This window comes from Rhinopithecus roxellana, chromosome 21, assembly GCF_007565055.1.
Source record: "Rhinopithecus roxellana isolate Shanxi Qingling chromosome 21, ASM756505v1, whole genome shotgun sequence".
In the NCBI taxonomy this organism is placed as follows: domain Eukaryota; kingdom Metazoa; phylum Chordata; class Mammalia; order Primates; family Cercopithecidae; genus Rhinopithecus; species Rhinopithecus roxellana.
In genome coordinates, this window is record NC_044569.1 from 77,937,501 (window position 1) to 77,955,841 (window position 18,341).

The 18,341-nt window shown below is 36.7% G+C and overlaps 1 protein-coding gene across 1 annotated transcript in view; it reads left to right on the plus strand.

Annotated features, from left to right (window-relative positions):
- The first annotated feature begins 18,181 nt into the window (after positions 1 to 18,181).
- The window catches only part of DSG4 (desmoglein 4), a 36,594-nt gene continuing 36,434 nt past the window's right edge, over positions 18,182 to 18,341 (plus strand). Inside the window, exon 1 of the mRNA XM_030926145.1 lies at positions 18,182 to 18,229. Within this exon, the coding sequence (XP_030782005.1) occupies positions 18,182 to 18,229 (48 nt within the window). The remainder of the gene's footprint in view (positions 18,230 to 18,341) is intronic.

An 18,341-nucleotide genomic window follows, 5' to 3' on the forward strand; every position in this document is an offset into this window, starting at 1 on the left:
CTCCCTTATCTTTTCTGAATTGTAAGCAAGGGGAAGGTTTTAGATGGTAAAACCAAAGTTATCAAATCTAGTTATTATTATCATCCTGTATTGGAAGAGAGATAATTCTTTTATTTTCACAACGTTAAAATACGTTTTCATTCTCCATTTCCTAGCTGTCTTTTTTTTTAATGTGTACTGAGAAACCTACTCTCTGGACCACTAATTACAGATGCTAGAGCCCAGTCTTGACCAGGTGGTTAGCCCCACAAATGAGCAGATGATGAAAAGCTGCATTTTTAGTTTTTATTTGATACTTGTAGCATCTTTATACTTTTACCTTTCTTTCTTTCATACTCTGCATTTTTATTTTTGCATACACCAGCATTTTATTTCTTTTAAAGTGACTTTTCTTTTTTGACTTTTAAATCGTACCCTTTCATCTTTACTGAGATGCATCTCCTTTTGTTCTCCAATGCCACTTCCAGACTATTATCAACTTCATCTTGCACAAAATCTTACCTCTTTCAGACTCGTATGATCCTTTCCCTCTCTCCTCTTCCTAATGTCTCCACTTTTAATGAAGCCTCCAATGTCCTGCCCTAAATTCTTTTGTGACTTTATCAACTTCTGAAAGTGTTCATAGTAACTTAAACATCCACATGGATGAACCACCCAAGACCCGGATTCTCATTCTAAACCTCCATTTCCCCCCTCCACTCAGCTGCCATTTCCTTGTCATAACCTGCCATATTGGTACCTGGAATGCCTCAGTTTCTGCCTCTACAGCCTCTGACCATTTCCCTCTCATCCGTGCAGCTCATAGGCTCATGTTGTTGTCATTTCTCCGCTTTATCAAAGCTTCAGTGTCTTGACTCTCACCACTTTCTCACTGTCAGCTTCACCTCTCTGTCTAATCTAGCTTCATGAGTACAACTAGAGTCACTTCTTTGTGAATGCCTTCAACCTACTTTCCCTGCTTTCTGTCTCTCGTCCCAGACCTTTTGCCCTCAATCTCTGTCTCCACACAAACAGCCAAACAAATTATCCAAGTGAGCTGACGTTTTGAATATTAAACACTCAATCTCAAATCTCAGCATAACATCAGATACTTCCCTGAAATCCTATCTGTTTCTCTTATAGATGTCCCATCTCATCATACTAGATTGCTACTCTGCATCTTCTTTGTCCTCAAACCTCCCACACCCCCTCTTCCCTTCTCATTCTTTGTTGATGACCTAATCCTATTGTTCATTGAGAAATCAAAAGTCATCCATTTCAAATGCATTCATCTTCCTCTGCAAAACCTCCATATCCACCGGTACTTGCACCCATCTCCTCCCTCCCATGGGCTTATTCCATGGATTTGTGGCCTACTTATATGAAAACACAGTCCTCCAGTTCTGTTCAAATCAAGGACTTTGCTCCTTCCCTAATAGTATCTTTCCTATTCTTTTTCCTCTCTCTCTCTCTTTCTGTTTCCTCTCCTTCTCTCTCTTCTTTTTATCTTCTCTCTCTTTCCTCTCTCTTTCTCCCATCTTTTTTCTCTCTCCACTCTCTCTTTTTATCTCCTCTCTCTCATTCTCTTCCTGTCTCCTCTGTCTACTCTCTCTCTCTCTCCTCTCTTCCTTCCTTTCCTTCCTCTTGGTAGAACATTTTCATCTGCACCCCTCCTTGCAGCTAATGCCTCATTTGTTTGCTTGTTTCATCAAGCTTCTTGAAGTTCATGTACACATGCTGTCTTTTCTTTTCCATGTCCCATCAGACTTCAAAGTCCTCCCATCAGATTGTCATAATGGTCCTTATCAAGCTTGTCTAAGGTCTATGCATTGCAAGCACAAGGCCCACTTTTCTGTTCCCTCTTTCTTTACCTCTGGGAAAAATCTTTAAAAAGTAACCCTTCTTTCTTCCTTGAAACACTCTTGTGTCTTGGCTTGTGTAACACCATTCTCTCCTGATATCCCCTGTATTTCATCAGCCAGTCTTGCTCATTCTATTTCCCTTGTTTCTCATTTATCCAATCCAATGTTTGGTCCCAAGCCCTCTTCTCTTAACATTTTACACTGATTCTGTGAGACCTCATCAAGACCCCTTTTTGAATGTTCAAAATTAAACTTATGATTTTACCTCCAGAATTTCCCCATTCCAATAAATATTATCCCAGCTACCCCTTACTCAAGCCAGAAACTAAGGACTCCTTGATCTCATTCTTTCTCTCACTACCCAAATTTTATCCATTAGGAAGTTCTGTTTATTTTATAGCCAATATATATATTAAGCCATTTAATAATTTGTATTAGTCAATTACCACACTGCTATAAAGACACTACCTGATACGGGTAATTTTGCAAGGAAAGAGGTTTAATTGACTCACAGTTCTGCATGGCTTGGGAGGCCTCAGGAAACTTATAATCATGGCAGAAGGCAAAGGGGAAGCAGGACCTTCTTCACATGCCAGCAGGAGAGAGAATTACAAGCAGGGGAAATGCCGATGCTAATAACACCATCAGATGTCATTAAAACTCACCCACTATCATGAGAACAGCATGGGGGAAACTGCCCCCATGAGCCAATCACTTCCCTCCCTTGACACATGGGGATTATAATCCAAGATGAGATTTGGGTGGGGACACAGAGCCAAACCATTTAATAGTTTTAATCCTTATCTGTCACCATCCTACTGGCAACTGCCTCCTAGGTATTCTCTCTGCTTCCACATCAGCCTTCTTCAAACAATTTTGTATAGATGAACCTATGTGACCTTTTAAAATATTAATCAGGTTGAGTCAACCCCCCTATTTTTTTAAATTATACTTTAAGTTCTAGGATACATGTGCACAACATGAAGGATTATTACATATGTATACATGTGCCATGTTGGTGTGTTGCACCCACCAACTCATCATTTACATTAGGTATATCTCCTAATGCTATCCCTTCCCCCTCTCCCACCCCACAACAGGCCCCAGCATGTGATGTTTCCCTTCCTGTGTCCAAGTGTTCTCATTGTTCAATTCCCACCTATGATTGAGAACATGCGGTGTTTGGTTTTCTGTCCTTCTGAAAGTTTGCTCAGAATGATGGTTTCCAGCTTCATCCATGTCCCTTCAAAGGACATGAACTCATTCTTTTTTATGGCTGCATAGTATCCCATGGTGTATATGTGCCACATTTTCTTAATCCAGTCTATCATTAATGGACATTTGTGTTGGTTCCAGGTCTTTACTATTGTGAATAGTGCCGCAATAAACATATGCATACATGCGTCTTTATAGCAGCATGATTTATAGTCCTTTGGGTATATACACAGTAATGAGATGACTGGGTCAAATGGTATTTCTAGTTCTAGATCCTTGAGGAATCGCCACACTGTCTTCCATAATGGTTGAACTAGTTTACAGACCCACCAACAGTGTAAAAGTGTTCCTATTTCTCCACATCCTCTCCAGCAGCTGTTGTTTCCTGACTTTTTAATGATTGCCATTCTAACTGGTGTGAGATGGTATCTCATCGTGGTTTTGATTTGCATTTCTCTGATGGCCAGTGATAATGAGCATTTTTCCAAGTGTCTGGTCAACCCCCCATTTTTAAAGTTTCAATGGATTTCCAGTGAATGTCCCAGAAAAGCCTGCAGGGAGCTGTCTGATGTAGCATTTGTCCACAGTGGATGATGTTAATTTGCACTGTGATTGTTGTAATGGAAAAGTTGAAAAGAAATTAATTAAGGAAACGTTCTGGCTTTTGCAAATGATACTCACTCTGCATGAAACATTCTCCTCCTCACTTTTATATAGCAGCATCCTTTCATCCTTCAGGTAGCAATTTAAATATTATTTCCTCATATATTCTTTCCATTGTCAATGTTTTCACGTATTCATTCATTTACTCTACAGATATTTATTGAATTCCAAATAGTTATACCAAGCAGTGGTGACATGACAGTGAAAGATAAAGTCCTTCTCCTTGTAGAGTTTATGATCAAGATAGAATGGAGATGAGGGAAGTCTGACAATAAAGAAATAAACAAGTACATATATGGTATGCTAGATGACAGTAAATGATCAAGGGAAAAATAAAGTGGGATAATTCAGGAGAGGGATTGCAGGGCAGGAGGGACACACTTTTATATAGGGTAATTGAGGCAGGGTTCTATTAGAAAAGTAATATTTGAACAGAGATTTAAAGAACATTAAGGAGCAAGCCATGTGGCTATTTGGGTACAGGACATTTCAGACAGAGAGATATTCATGGAAGAGCAAGATCTCTGTGTGTAGAGAGATTAAAAGAAGGAAAGCAGCAGGAGGTAGGAGATCCCAGAGGAAAAGACTGAGATTGAGCTTGGCCTTGCAGGCCATCCTAACAAATTTATTCTGAATATAATGGAGAGCTACTGGGGAGTTGGGGCTGAGGAGTGCTTTGTTCAGGTTTGGGGTTGTTTGTTTATTTGTTTGTTTGTTTTGAGATGGGCTCTTGATCTGTCATCCAGGCTGGAGTACAGTAGCATGATCATGACTCACTACAGCCTCAACATTCTGAGCTCAAGAGATCCTTCCACCTCAGCCTCTAGAATACCTGGGACTACAGACATGAGCCACCATGCCCTCCCAATTTTTGTATTTTTGGTAGAGACAGAGTTTTGTAATGTTGTCCAGGCTGGTTTTGAACTCCTGGGATGAAGCAATCCTCCCTGCTTTGCCCTCCCCAAGTGCTGAGATTATAGGCATGAGTCACTGTGCCCAGCCTGGATTTGTATTTTTAAAGGAACATTTTACCTACAGGGTTGACACTTTGGGAAGGAAGTCACAAAAATCAACAAGATATGTTAAAGAGCTACTGCGATAATCCAAGTGAGTGAGTGATCCAACCACAGCAGGTAGCAAAACAAGTGACAAAAACAAAACAAAAGCCCTGGACAGATCAATTACAGAAAAAAAAAGTAGGGAAAAAGGTCACTGAGCAACAGATTAAATTTAAATCTCACTATGAATTGCCTTGAAAAAACTCAAACGTAATAAGTACAAATGGAGAATGTTAGGTTGGTCGAACAGTTTAGAAATGATGCCAGTTTCTAGTCATCTGCTTGGCTATTGAGTTCAAATAAGACAAATTCCAGCTGACCCTGAGAGAATTGCTTTTTCTAGTTTTACAAAGGAAGCCGAGCAACTTGGTATATCCCAGTCTGCGCCTGTTTCTCAGTCATACCTCTTCTTTCTTTAGCTCTTATATAAAACCTAGAAGGAAGAATTTCTGCCTCCAGAACTTTCTCTAAACTACTCAGAATATCAGGCTCTGATTCTTACCAAAGTTTGCATCTGATTGGACCCAGAATATAATTTGTCACATTTTTTCAAAGAAAAATATTTTGATCCATTCAATTTATTAACTGTGTGTCTCAAAGTATATGCCAGTTTCAGCTTAATAAATTATAGACATGTGATTCTTAGCTTGTTTTGATCACTGCCTTATATTGGGATCACCCAAATGCAAACTCTAAGACAGGATTACAGAGCAATTTTGGAAGGAGGTAAAGGAACCATTGGTAGGTAACAGGGAGATGAAACATGCAAGGGAAAGCTACCAATACCTATCAAGCTACCTATCAAGCCAGTTACAACCATGGGCAATCGAAGCTTAGTCCTCCTGGGAAAAACACTGGGAGCCACTGTAGTACATGCCATGTGGTTAAGCCATCGGATAAATAAGGGAGATAGTGTATTTATACATACCAGCTGCCATCAGTGAATAACTAAGGGCCACTTCTGGAAATAGTTAATTCCCTGCATCTGCTGCACAGGTGGGCAAAGAGGCTTTGGCATCAGTGAAGTGAAAAAATGCAGGAGCTGGCCCTTTGGGTGAGTGGGCACTGAAATGATAGGAGAAAAATACGGAGAAAGCCTTGTCAAGGTCTGTTAACAGCTATTGGGATATTGCGGCACTCTGGTAATAGATGCCACGAGAAACCTCAGAATTTGCTGACATGACAGGCCTTTCTTGAACATTTCCCTGTAAATAAGAATGGGTCAGATGCTACCATATTAATAGCTTGGGTAACAATGCACAACGGTGTAAAATAGAAAAATCTTCAGGTCCCTTGTGTCATTAACTTTCATATCATTTATGTTAATTAGATGCTTGCCCCCCATAGCGTGCTTACACATATAACCATTTTTCTACAATACATGACTTGGCTTTACCATTACAAACTTAGGAACGGCCTGAATAATTGGTTTTGATATCTACTGCCAGAGGAAAGGCTATGAATTCATCAAAGTCATCATTTTTTGTAAACATAACCCCAACATTTTAATAAGTTGTTACTAATAACATCATACCAATTTACCCACTCTCTGAGACATGTTCTTGCGCCTAGCTTATTTTAAAAGGCACAACAGACCAGGCACTGTGGCTCACGACTGTAATCCCAGCACTTTAGGAGGCCAAGGCAAGCAGATCATTTGAGGTTAGGAGTGCAAGACCAGCCTGGCCTACATAGTGAAACCCCATCCCTACTGAAAATACAAAAATTAGCCAGGCATGGTGGCGGAAACCTCTAGTCCAGCTACTTGGGAGGCTGAGGCAGGAGAATCGCTTGAACCCGGGAGGCGGAGGTTGCAGGGAGTCGTGATCATGCCATTGCACTCTGGCCTGGGCGACAAGCAAAACTCCATTTTTTTTTGATGTTGTTGTTTTTTGTTTTGTTTTTCTTTTAAGGCACAACAAAAAAATTACATTATATTGCCATTAGTTGGGTATGAAAATAATTAAATAACAAATGTTGAATTAATGTGTGATGCACAGAAATCAGCACAGCAACAAACAGAAACTTGTTCAGCACACGAATAAATGCAGTTCGTTTATACTCACATGGTTCTAAAACCCATCCTTGCATTGACAATCTATAAGAGAACTGACACCCTCGATTACAGCAAATTGCTTATCAAATTCTCACCACTCCAAACAGAACTACTTTTTCCAAATTGCTCATTGGTGTGATGGCACCTCTTTGAATGACAATATGACTACATTTTGTGCGATTGTAAAATGTGTCTCAGCCAATTATCTTACATGCATTTTAGGAAAAGATGAGCTATGTAAAAATTTAGACTTAACTAATTTTTAGTTAGAGCTGTAGGATAAAGAAAAAATGGTTTATTTTTACATAAACATTTTTCAGAGATTTGAAAAATAGAGTCCAAAAAAGGGATTCTAAAGTTGGGACAAGAATGTATCTTTCTTCACATAAAAAAAAAAAAATCATAGTAGCAGTAGAAATGTACTCCCAGAACTCTGTGAGATTGATAAATTAAAAAAAGTATAAAAGATCACCTGATAGATGAAATCAAACGTATGGAAAGATTCTGAACCGGCTGAACTCAAGAACAAGTGTTGTTCTCTGGCAGGATAAATGTAATTTTTCCCTCTCCTAGAGCAAAAATGTTTTACCAAATATTCCTGCAGCTTAGGCGAAGGGCATGTCAAAATGTCTACTCATCTTTGCTCTCTGTTCATGACCAGTGAATAATTTTTGAACTGCTACCTTGATTGCTAGGGCAAGCAGAGCAAGCAGAGGGCATCCTTTGCAGAGAGGATATGAACTTCAAAGTTATTTCCCATGAAAAGAGCTATTACTCACTGCAAATTAATAAATTAATATTTTGCTTTATACATCATCTTCTATAAACTTGACTGTTGAGAATTCATCACCAAGAAAACTAATCTGCTTTCAGTATAAAGACAAAAATAAACAGGAGACTGGAAAACTGGAATATAAGCCTTGCAGTGGGGAAACTCAAGACGAGTGACATAATTAATAGGTTTTATTATTAATGGAGCTCAATCCTCCTTAGAAAAATCCTGGAAGCCTTCTGGTTGGTCTTCTTTTACCAACACTTTTAGCAAAAGCCTAAAAGCCTTCCTTTTACAACATTATGGTTTCTGAAGTAAGGATAATGAATTCTTTTTAAAGATGAATAACATATTTAATAGTCATGAAAGCCAAAATAAAACTTAAAAATCAATATGATATAAAATTTCAAATACAGGGAGACAATTATCACAAATTATGCATTATGAACCAGAGTAGCAAACAAAAAAAGAAAAATTGTATTTAATGACTATCACTAAATATTAGATATTAATATGTGGAAAAAATCAAGTCAGGTCTATACCCCATACTATAGGTTTTAATAAACAGGTAAAATATGTAAACACTCACTAGAAATTCTGAAAAGTGGAACACACTAAAAGAGAATAAATTATGTGCTATTTTCTTTACATAAAAGTATCTAATTTAATCTCCCAAAATTCACTAGGGAGCGAAATAAGGGAATTGTAATTTAGAGAGCTAAGTTATAGAAAAAAAAAAAAAACCAAGTTAATAGTTTTGGAATTTGGAGCAGATCTAAATTTGTATATGTTTTAATATGCCTCAGTGACATAGTACATTTACTTTAATTATAAATAGGGATATAATTAGATAACTATTGACAAACTAGAAGCCATAATTAGTAATAAATAAGCTAAAAATATATATATTTTAGCTTCGACAAAGAGGAAACTGCCAAAGATGACAAAAATGAAGACATTGAGAATGTGCAGTAAATGATATCAGAGTCAAGACATTCTTACTTTACTCAGCTCTGTGAAACCAACAAATAATAAATAAAATAAAAATGGAAAATAACCCATCTTCACAAAGAGCCTAAAAATGGTTATTAACCCCTCTGCCCCAAAAACACGCATAACACAAATAATGTCTACTAAATACAGTAAAATTTGTATCCAAATTACTAACATTTAGAACTAGTTAATTTTCCTTCAGCTCTCTTTCAGAGTTGCTATTGTCTGAATGTTCATGTCCTCTCAAAATTAATATGTTGGATTTCTAATCCCCAAGGTGATGGTATTAGGAGTTGGGACCTTTGAGAAGTGATTAGCTCATGAAGGTGGAGCCCTCATTAATGTTATTAATGTCTATATAAAGTAAGCTTGCTTCATCACATTACCTGACTTCAAATTATACTATAAGGCTACAGCAACCAAAACAGCATGGGTCTGGTACAGAAATAGATACATAGATCAATGGAAAAGAACAGAGAACTCAGAAATAAAGCCACACACCTACAGCCATCTGCTCTTTGACAAAGTTGACAAAAATAAGCAATGGGGAAAGGATTTTCTATTCAATAAATGATGCTGAGGTAGCTGGCTAGCCAGACGCAGATGAATGAAACTGGACCCCTATCTTTCATCATATACAAAAATCAACTCAAGATGGATGAAAGATTTAAATGTAAGACTTCAAACTATAAAAACACTAGAAGAAAACCTAGGAAATACCATTCTGGACATTGGGCTTGGCAAAAAATTTATGGCTAAGTCTTCAAAAGCAATTGCAGCAAAAACAAAAATTGACAAGTGGAACCTAATTAAACTAAAGAGCTTCTGCATAGTGAAAGAAACTATCAACAGAGTAAACAGACAACCTACAGAATGGGAGAAAATATTGGCAAACTATGCATCCAACGATGTCTAATTTTCAGAATCTCTAAGGAACTTAAACAATTGAACAAGCAAAAACCAAATAACTGCGTTAAAAAAATGGGCAAAAGACATGAATGGACCCTTCTCAAAAGAAGACATACAAGCGACCAACAAACACATGAATAAATGCTCCACATCACTAATCATCAGAGAAATGCAAATCGAAATCACAATGAGATACCATCCCAAACCAGTCAGAATGGCTTTTATTAAAAAGTTTAGAAAAACAAAAACAAAAACAGTTGCTGGTGAGGCTGCAGGGAAAAGGGAAAGCTTATACACAGTTGGTGGGAATGTAAATTAGTTCAGCCATTGTGAAAAGCAGTTTGGAGATTTCTCAAAGAATTTAAAACAGAACCTCCATTCAACCCTGCAATCTCATTACTGGATATATATCCAAAAGAAAATAACTCATTCTAACAAAAAGACACATGCCCTTGTATGTTCGTCACAGCACTACTCACCGTAGTAAAACACAGAATCAACCTAGCTGCCCATTAATGGTGGACAAAGCGGGGTACATATACACCATGAAATACTACACAGCCCTAAAAAAGAATGAAATTATGTTCTTTGCAGCAACATGGATGCAGCTGGAGGCGATTATGCTAAGTGAATTAATTCAGGAACAGAAAACCAAATACCACATGTTCTCACTTATAAGTGGGATCTAAACATTGACACTCATAAACATAAAGATGGCAACAGTAGATACTGGACACTACTAGAGTGGGGAGGGAGGCAAAGGTGCAAGGACTGAAAAACTAACTACTGAGTACTATGCTCAGACCTGGATGATGGAATCAACCATACCCCAAACCTTAGCATCACACAATGTACCCATGTAACAACACGTACACCCTAAATCTAAAATTAAAGTTGAAATTATTTTTAAAAAGGAAAATGCAAATTTAAATTACAATGAGATACCACTACGTGCTTAATAGAATGGCTAAAATTAAAAAGTCTGCTATACCAAGTGCTGGTGGGAAAATAAAATGATATCTCAAGTTTGGAAAACAGTTTGACAGTTTCTTAAAATGCTGAACATGCATCTACACCATGAGCCAGACATTCTACTCCCAGGTATTTACCCAAGAGAAATGAACGTATATAAATCCGTACCAAAGATGTGTACACAAATTTTTATAGCGACTCTATTTCGGGTAGCCTCAAGTTGATAACAATGCAAATGTTCATCAACAGATGAACAAATTTAAAAAATTTTACTATACTTATACAATTAAATATTACTTAGCAATAAAAAAGGAATGAACTATTGATGCACAAAACTTAGCATGAATAGCAAAATAATTGTGCTCACAAATGTCAAACAAAAATGAACACACTGTGTAACCCCATACGTAAAAAATAAACTATACTTTAATAAATATATAACATAATATATAATTCCATAAAATGTAAATTAATCTCTAGTGATAGAAAACATATTAGTGTTGCCTGGGAATAGGGTAGCTGGGTAGGGTGGGAAGGAAGGATTATAAAGTTGCATGGGGAGACTTTTAGGGATAATGGATATGTCCATTATCTTGGTTGTAATGAACCTGGATGGAAAACTCCTAAACAAAATAGTCACAAACTGAATCCAGGAATATATCAAAAATACTAGTGACCAGATTTGTATTTATTACCAACAATGCAACATCGGGTTAACATTAGAAAATCTATCCGTGTAATATATACAGTAGTAGATTGAGAAAAAACATATAATCTTCCCAATATATATGACATGTTTGCTAAAATCCAGCATGTTCTTATGATAAACATTCTTAGCAAATTATGAGCAGGAGATTTTCTTAACCTTATACACAATTTATATAAAATCAATAAAACAAATATTATACCTGATAGTGGAATATTAAAGGTTTTCTCTTTGAAATACAGAAATAACAATGATGTTCACTATCACAGCTTCATTTAACATGGCATTGATGGTTCAAAAAGTAGGAGGGAAATGTTATAGAAACTGGAAGAAAAAGAAAACTATCCTTATTGTCAGATTAAATGATTGCGTAGTCAAAACTCCAAAAGAATCTTCGGAAATATCATTCAAATTTAAAATATGGGTTTAACAAGATTACTGGACACGAAAATCAAATGGTTGAAATCAATTGCATTTCTATCTGCAAGAAAATGTAATTAACAAAATATAACATTTCTACTAGCATCAAAGAAATCTCAAGTACCAAACAGTAAGTATTTAAAATGTCTCTGTAAGACCTTGACACTGAAAAATAATTAAACTGTATTAAATAAACCTTAAAAAAGAGATATTTTCTGTTTATGTATTCTAATACTTGAGCCAAAAATGAAATTTGATAATTCTTTCCAATTTACTTCAACATATTTTGCAATCCTAATCAAAATCCTAGTTCACTTGTGAAACAGATAGCTGATTTTAAAAGTACAGGAAATACAATTGGCCAAGAATAGCCAAAACACTTGAATGGAGCGAAGTAGGGGAACTTTCTCTATCAGCTATTAAGATTTACTACAAAACTATGCAATTAAAGTGAAATTAGCAATGACGTAAGAATAGGCAAATAAGTAAAAGGAAAAAAGGGATAGTATGCAACTTTAAAAGATACACATTTTTATGAACACTTATTTTTATTTAAATTTTTAATATCTTTATTTGTATATTATGTATTTTACGCACAGATTTTGACTTATGATAGCTGGTATTATAAGCAGTGCAAGAAACACACTGTTTTCAATGAATGTGCTAGGACATTAAGGTATCTATATAAAAACAAAGATGAAATTGATCCTATACCATTTACAAAAATCATCTCCAGGTAATATAGAGATGTAAACTTGTAAGGCAATATATTATAGGTACATTAAAAGCTTTCTTAAACAAGACATAAGAGCATTAACTATAAAAGAAATAATTGATAAATGGGGACTGAAAATAAGAGTTTCTAGTCATGATAAGAACTCATTAAAAAAATTTAAAAGATGAACCACAGAATGAGTTCAAAATATTTGTAATGCATGTAACCAACAAATAATACATGGATATGCATAACGTAGAGCACTAAAAATTATTTTTAGCAAAGAGAACAATACAGTTTAAAAAGGGGGAAAACACCTTAATATGAAAATATTAAATGTTCATATTGATATTTAATATTAATAACATTAATTAAATAATTTAATATTAATAGTAACAATTAATACTAATAACAAAGGAAAAAATCCAAATGACCAATAGACATATGCAAATTAATACTAATAACAAAGGAAAAATTCCAAATGACCAATAGACATATGCAAAGATGCCTAACAGCAATAATCAGAGAAATGCAAATGACATATAATACTCATCCTACAAACTGGCTAAAATTTAAAAGTCTAAGAATGCTTTTGATATTGGTGTCGGTGAGCAAAGAAAACTCTCCTTAAACTGCTGATGGGAGCTCAGTTGGTATTCTCTAGCAGGTTAAAAAATGTTAACTTATGACCCAGAAATTCCACACCTTGATACAACCTATGGAATTCATGTAAATTTACTGACATAAAGGAGACATGAGGAAGGAAGCAGAGATGATGTGATTGCTGGAAGAAGGACATAAGCCAAAGAATGAAAGTACCCTCTACAAGCAGGAAATAGCAGGGAGATACATCTATTCCTTAGAACCTCTAGCAGGAACAAACCTTGCCCAAGAGTCATTGTGGACTTCAGACCTCTAGAACAGTAAGATAATGAAGTTGTGTTGTTTTAAGTCACTAAGTTTGTCATAACTTATTACAAACTTCTGTATTGTAATAAGTTATGACAAATAAACTAATACAGAAAGCAGAATTGTTGATGAAAACCTATCCTATGCAAAAACATAATCATTATCAATTGCAAAAAATCTAAACAAATTCAAAAGAAAAAAACAAGTGAATTGTGACACATATGACAGAGGCTCATTTCTCTCATATACAAAAGTATATGAAAGAACCAGCATTAAAGACATCAGCAGCCCAGTGGAAAACCAGGAAAAAGGAAATAAATATTTCAAATAAAAAGAAATATAAATAACCAATATCTCTCCCCGGCCCTTGGCCCACCCCCTGAAGAGATGCTAATCTTATTCACATTAGAAAAATGTTCTTGACTGGGTGCCGTGGCTCACACCTGTAATCCCAGCACTTTGGGAGGCAGAGGCAGGCAGATCACTTGAAGTCAGGAGTTCAAGACCAGCCTGACCAACAAGGTGAAACCCGATCTTTACTAAAATTACAAAAAATTAGCCGATATGGTGGCAGGTGCCTGTAATCCCAGCTACTCAAGAGGCTGAGGCAGGAGAATCGCTGGAACCCAGGAGGTGGAGGTTGCAGTGAGCCGAGATTGCGCCACTGCACTCCAGCCTGTGTGACAGAGGGAGACTCTGTCTCAAAAAAAGAAAAAAGAAAAATGTTCTTGTTTACCTGGTGCCATTTCTCCCTGGGCCACCCACAGGGCCAGGTGATTACCCTGATTCAGTAATTCTTCAACTTCAGCCTGCCACCCCAGAATTACCTAAAGAGCATATTAAGAATGAATAATTCGGCCGGGCGCGGTGGCTCAAGCCTGTAATCCCAGCACTTTGGGAGGCCGAGACGGGTGGATCACGAGGTCAGGAGATCGAGACCATCCTGGCTAACACGGTGAAACCCCGTCTCTACTAAAAAAAAATACAAAAAAACTAGCCGGGCGAGGTGGCGGGCGCCTGTAGTCCCAGTTACTCGGGAGGGTGAGGCAGGAGAATGGCGTAAACCCGGGAGGCGGAGCTTGCAGTGAGCTGAGACCCGGCCACTGCACTCCAGCCCGGGCAACAGAGCGAGACTCCGTCTCAAAAAAAAAAAAAAAAAAAAGAATGAATAATTCTAGATCTCATCCCCAAAGATTCTGATTCACTAAATTTGGGGCCAGGAAATCTGCATTTTCTACATAATGGCCTAAGAAATATATTTCAAAAAAATACTGCCTACCTTTTGACCTTCCTATTGCTGGATTTCTTCTTCAGACATCCTGAGCTGACCAGATTCTATAGTCGAGGCAGCCAGATATATGACGAACAGCATCAAAGGTTAACCATGTACATGATACAACTTTGTCATAAGAGGGGCACTGCCAGAGTCACTGAAGAAGTCAGAGTGACATCTAAGTAATTATCACACTGTAGAATGGCTGCCACTGTAGTCATCGGGAGGCAGGAGGTAAACTAAGATGATATTTCCGAGATAAGTATGTAGCAAGTGTGCAATAAGTATGTAAGTAATACACTTTATTTAATATAAAGTTAGAAGCCTTACTATTCTGTCTCCACTTATTTGGAGTATATCCTATATCTGTGAAGTCACAGAGATAATCAACAAGGCATCTCTGTCAGGATGTAAGTATGATTTTAGGGTATAAACTAACATAATCTTTATGAAAATAACATAACTAAGAAACTGATGTTTAATCTCTATGATTTCTAACACCCACTAAATAACCTGGTTGGCCGGCCCCTTGTTGCCATACATAAGTTGCCTTTAATGAGGGGACAGGATGTTTATCTTCAGTGTGGTAGGTGAACAGACATGTATTCACAGCAATTACTCTAGGTCAAAACCTTGACAAGCCTTGCTTACCTTTTGTCCCCTGCTCCCCAGGCCCAGACTAATTGAAAACCCTTTGCTTGTGTCAGCTCTAGAAACAACTTGTGCTGCATTTGACCAGCATACTTTAGGACCATAAATATTTTTTAAATTTCCTTTCCCCTAACTCCTGCTTTCAAGAAATAGAATTGTCCTTGGATACTTGAATAATATCCAGTAGTAACCCTAGACTAGAATAATTTGATGGAAAAGTTTGCCCTAATGTCATTTCCACAATATCTTTGCCTGTATAAATTACATTTCTGTTTTTCAAAGAGAACTTGTATTGGTACACATTGAATTTCTTGCCTTCTATGGCATTGATTTGAAAAGTACATGTGTTAAAGCTCTCACTATATTCTACACAGATGTGATGTGGAGAATAAAGAAAGGTGTCTTGCTACTTTATACAACATTACAGAAGCATAAGAACAATAATTAAATATCAATAGCATCCCTGAAAGTCAATGTATGGTTTCATCTGAGCAAATGAAATGTCACTGGTTTGACATCAAAAATAAATACTATAAAAAAACTTACTAAAAAATATTCTGCTCATAGAACCAACAGTTCAGTAAACTCTAAAGTATAGGAAAGTCTTTTAAAGCTAATAGTGTTAAACCATCAACTATTTTGCCTTTACATAGATAGCTAATAATGAAAAGTGACTTGGTATTTATATAAACTGACTTTGAAAGAAGAGATGGAATTCTTGCCTGTCTTTGGCGCTAATAAACCATACAGCCTCTCTGGACTATCACATGGGTAGGAGAGAGGGAGGATAGGAGAGATTGGATTATATGATCTCTGTGATTATCTTTAAGCATTAATGTTTTGTGCTCTGTTTCTATAATGACTGATACTCTTCAAGAGAAACAGAAGTAGCTACTCTTTATCTACACAAGCTGAGAAACATAACCAAGTTTTGTTATGAGAATTCCACTGTAAAATCATCCCCTGTGGGAAACAGTAGCTCACGCCTGTAATCTCAGCACTTTGGGAGGCCAAGGCAGGAGGATCACTTAAGCCCAAGAGTTTGAGACCAGCCTGGACATTATAGCAAGACCTTGTCTCTACAAAATATTTTAAAAATTAGCCAAGTGTGGTGATATGCACGTGTAAACCCAAGTGCTTGAGAGGCTGAGGTGGGAGGATCGCTTGAACTCAGGAGGCAAAGGTTGCCGTGAGCTGTGATCAGAACACTACTGCACTCCAGCCTGGGAAACAGAGCAAGACTCTGTCTCCAAAAAAAAATTTTAAACAAAAGATCATTCCCACAAATCTCCAAGGAGTAAATAGAAATGAAATGATGGGGCTTCAGGTAGTCACTCCTTAGTTATTGAAGAATCTTTTAAATATGCTCATGATTATAATCTGTATTCAAATTCTGGATACCACTTAAATCAGGAGTTTCAAATGGAGAAAGCTAGAGGTACCCACATAAATGATCTAGTTACTATTTCTATTGCTTCCTGTTTCTTTTCTTTAAAACCCATCCTATAAATAGCATTCAGGTAGACAGAAAATCTTATATTTCTGAAGAAATCATCTATAGTGTAAACAAAAGGTAGAAACCTTTGTGAAATATCTCCTTCAAACAGAACAATAGAGAAGAATGTTGTTTTTCCCTTGTGAAAAGCAATATCACATAAGGACCTAGTGTTGTTTAATTAATTCTCTTAGGCAAATTAAACTATCTAATTCAACATGACATGAAATAATGCAAAAATAAATTACTTTATCTGTCTTCCAAAAATGCTAAAACTACTTTTCTCAAAAAAGTAAGCAATACTTAGAATACATTCTATTACCAGGGTCAGCCTTGTTTCTGAATTACAGTGATGGGATAGTGAAGACAGGAAGCAGTCTGCCTTTGAAATTCTCCAACCAACATGTATTATCTATAAATCAGAGAACAGTTAACTGCATTTTCTTTTAAGTTTATTGATGTTGCTGCCAGCCTGCAATTTTTGTATCAGGATACTCTATAACCTGTTTCAAACCCATACTAACAAAGGAAAAGGGAGACATGAAAAAATGGAAACAATATTCAAAAATATCCAGATCCCACTCAGAGCTTTTTTTCGTTAAATTCTCACATTTCCAACTTCAGTTTCTCCTTAATAAATGTTTGTGATGGTGTAAACAGCGTTCTTCACCCACACTATGTACTTTTTATCAGTGGTAATACCATGAGAAGTGAGAATGTTGTACTGTAATTACTTTAAAATGATTTTGTAAATATCATATTGTAGAGGTTTGACTGAATAAGCAAGAAAGAAAATGCCAAAGTATGGAAACAAACATACTGGTACTAGTTAAATAAGAGTTCCTTCATCTTAACTTTGTTATTTAAGAACATCTTTAAAATTGAGAGTGCAGTTCAACTACAAGACATTTTAAAGAGAGAAGCAGGAATCAACTGAATTGAGATGAGCTTCATTATTCTATCTTTCTTCCTATACCATACTTGAGGCCTGATGACTTTCAACAATGGCTTCTGCTAAAAGTATCATTCCTTGAAGTGGGTTCTGTAGTGGACATGTGTGTGTATGTGTTGTCAGTATATGTAATTTTGCTTTTACAATGTTGGCAGTAAGAAGAAGCCTTCTAATTTTATTCAGCATGATGATAGGCCCTAGCATTTTAATTATTTTTTATGTTGTGAGTAATTTATTATTCATTGGCTATCTTCCCTGTAAATCTTGTCCTAGCTCTGTAAGGTTTTTCTTTGGTGTCCAACAAAGGGTTTCATTGCAATAAGAATCAAGGTGTGTCTAAAATCTTACCCAGAGCCCAAACAATGCCAGTCTTCCAGACCAGCCTGAGAGTTTGGGGTGGGGAAACAGAGTCATTATAGAGTATCTTCATCTCTCTGCCCAGAGAGCACCAGAGTTATCACCCATGCCCTCCTAAAAGGGTGTCTCGAAGCGTATTTTGCTGTAGAGCAGAATTCGGAACCAAGAAGACAAGGGCTCTAATTGAATCTCACAGGATTTGTATGCAAGAGAAACCCAAAGGAATGGATTGGCTCTTCTTCAGAAACTTTTGCCTTTTGATCGTTCTAGTGGTAAGTAGAATTTAAAGAGGTGGGAAGGAAATGCAGCCTCAAGGTCTTGTCTCTGTCAGCAGATGGGCTTTCTACATGGGATTTATTCCATTTTTAATCCCCTTCCTACAAA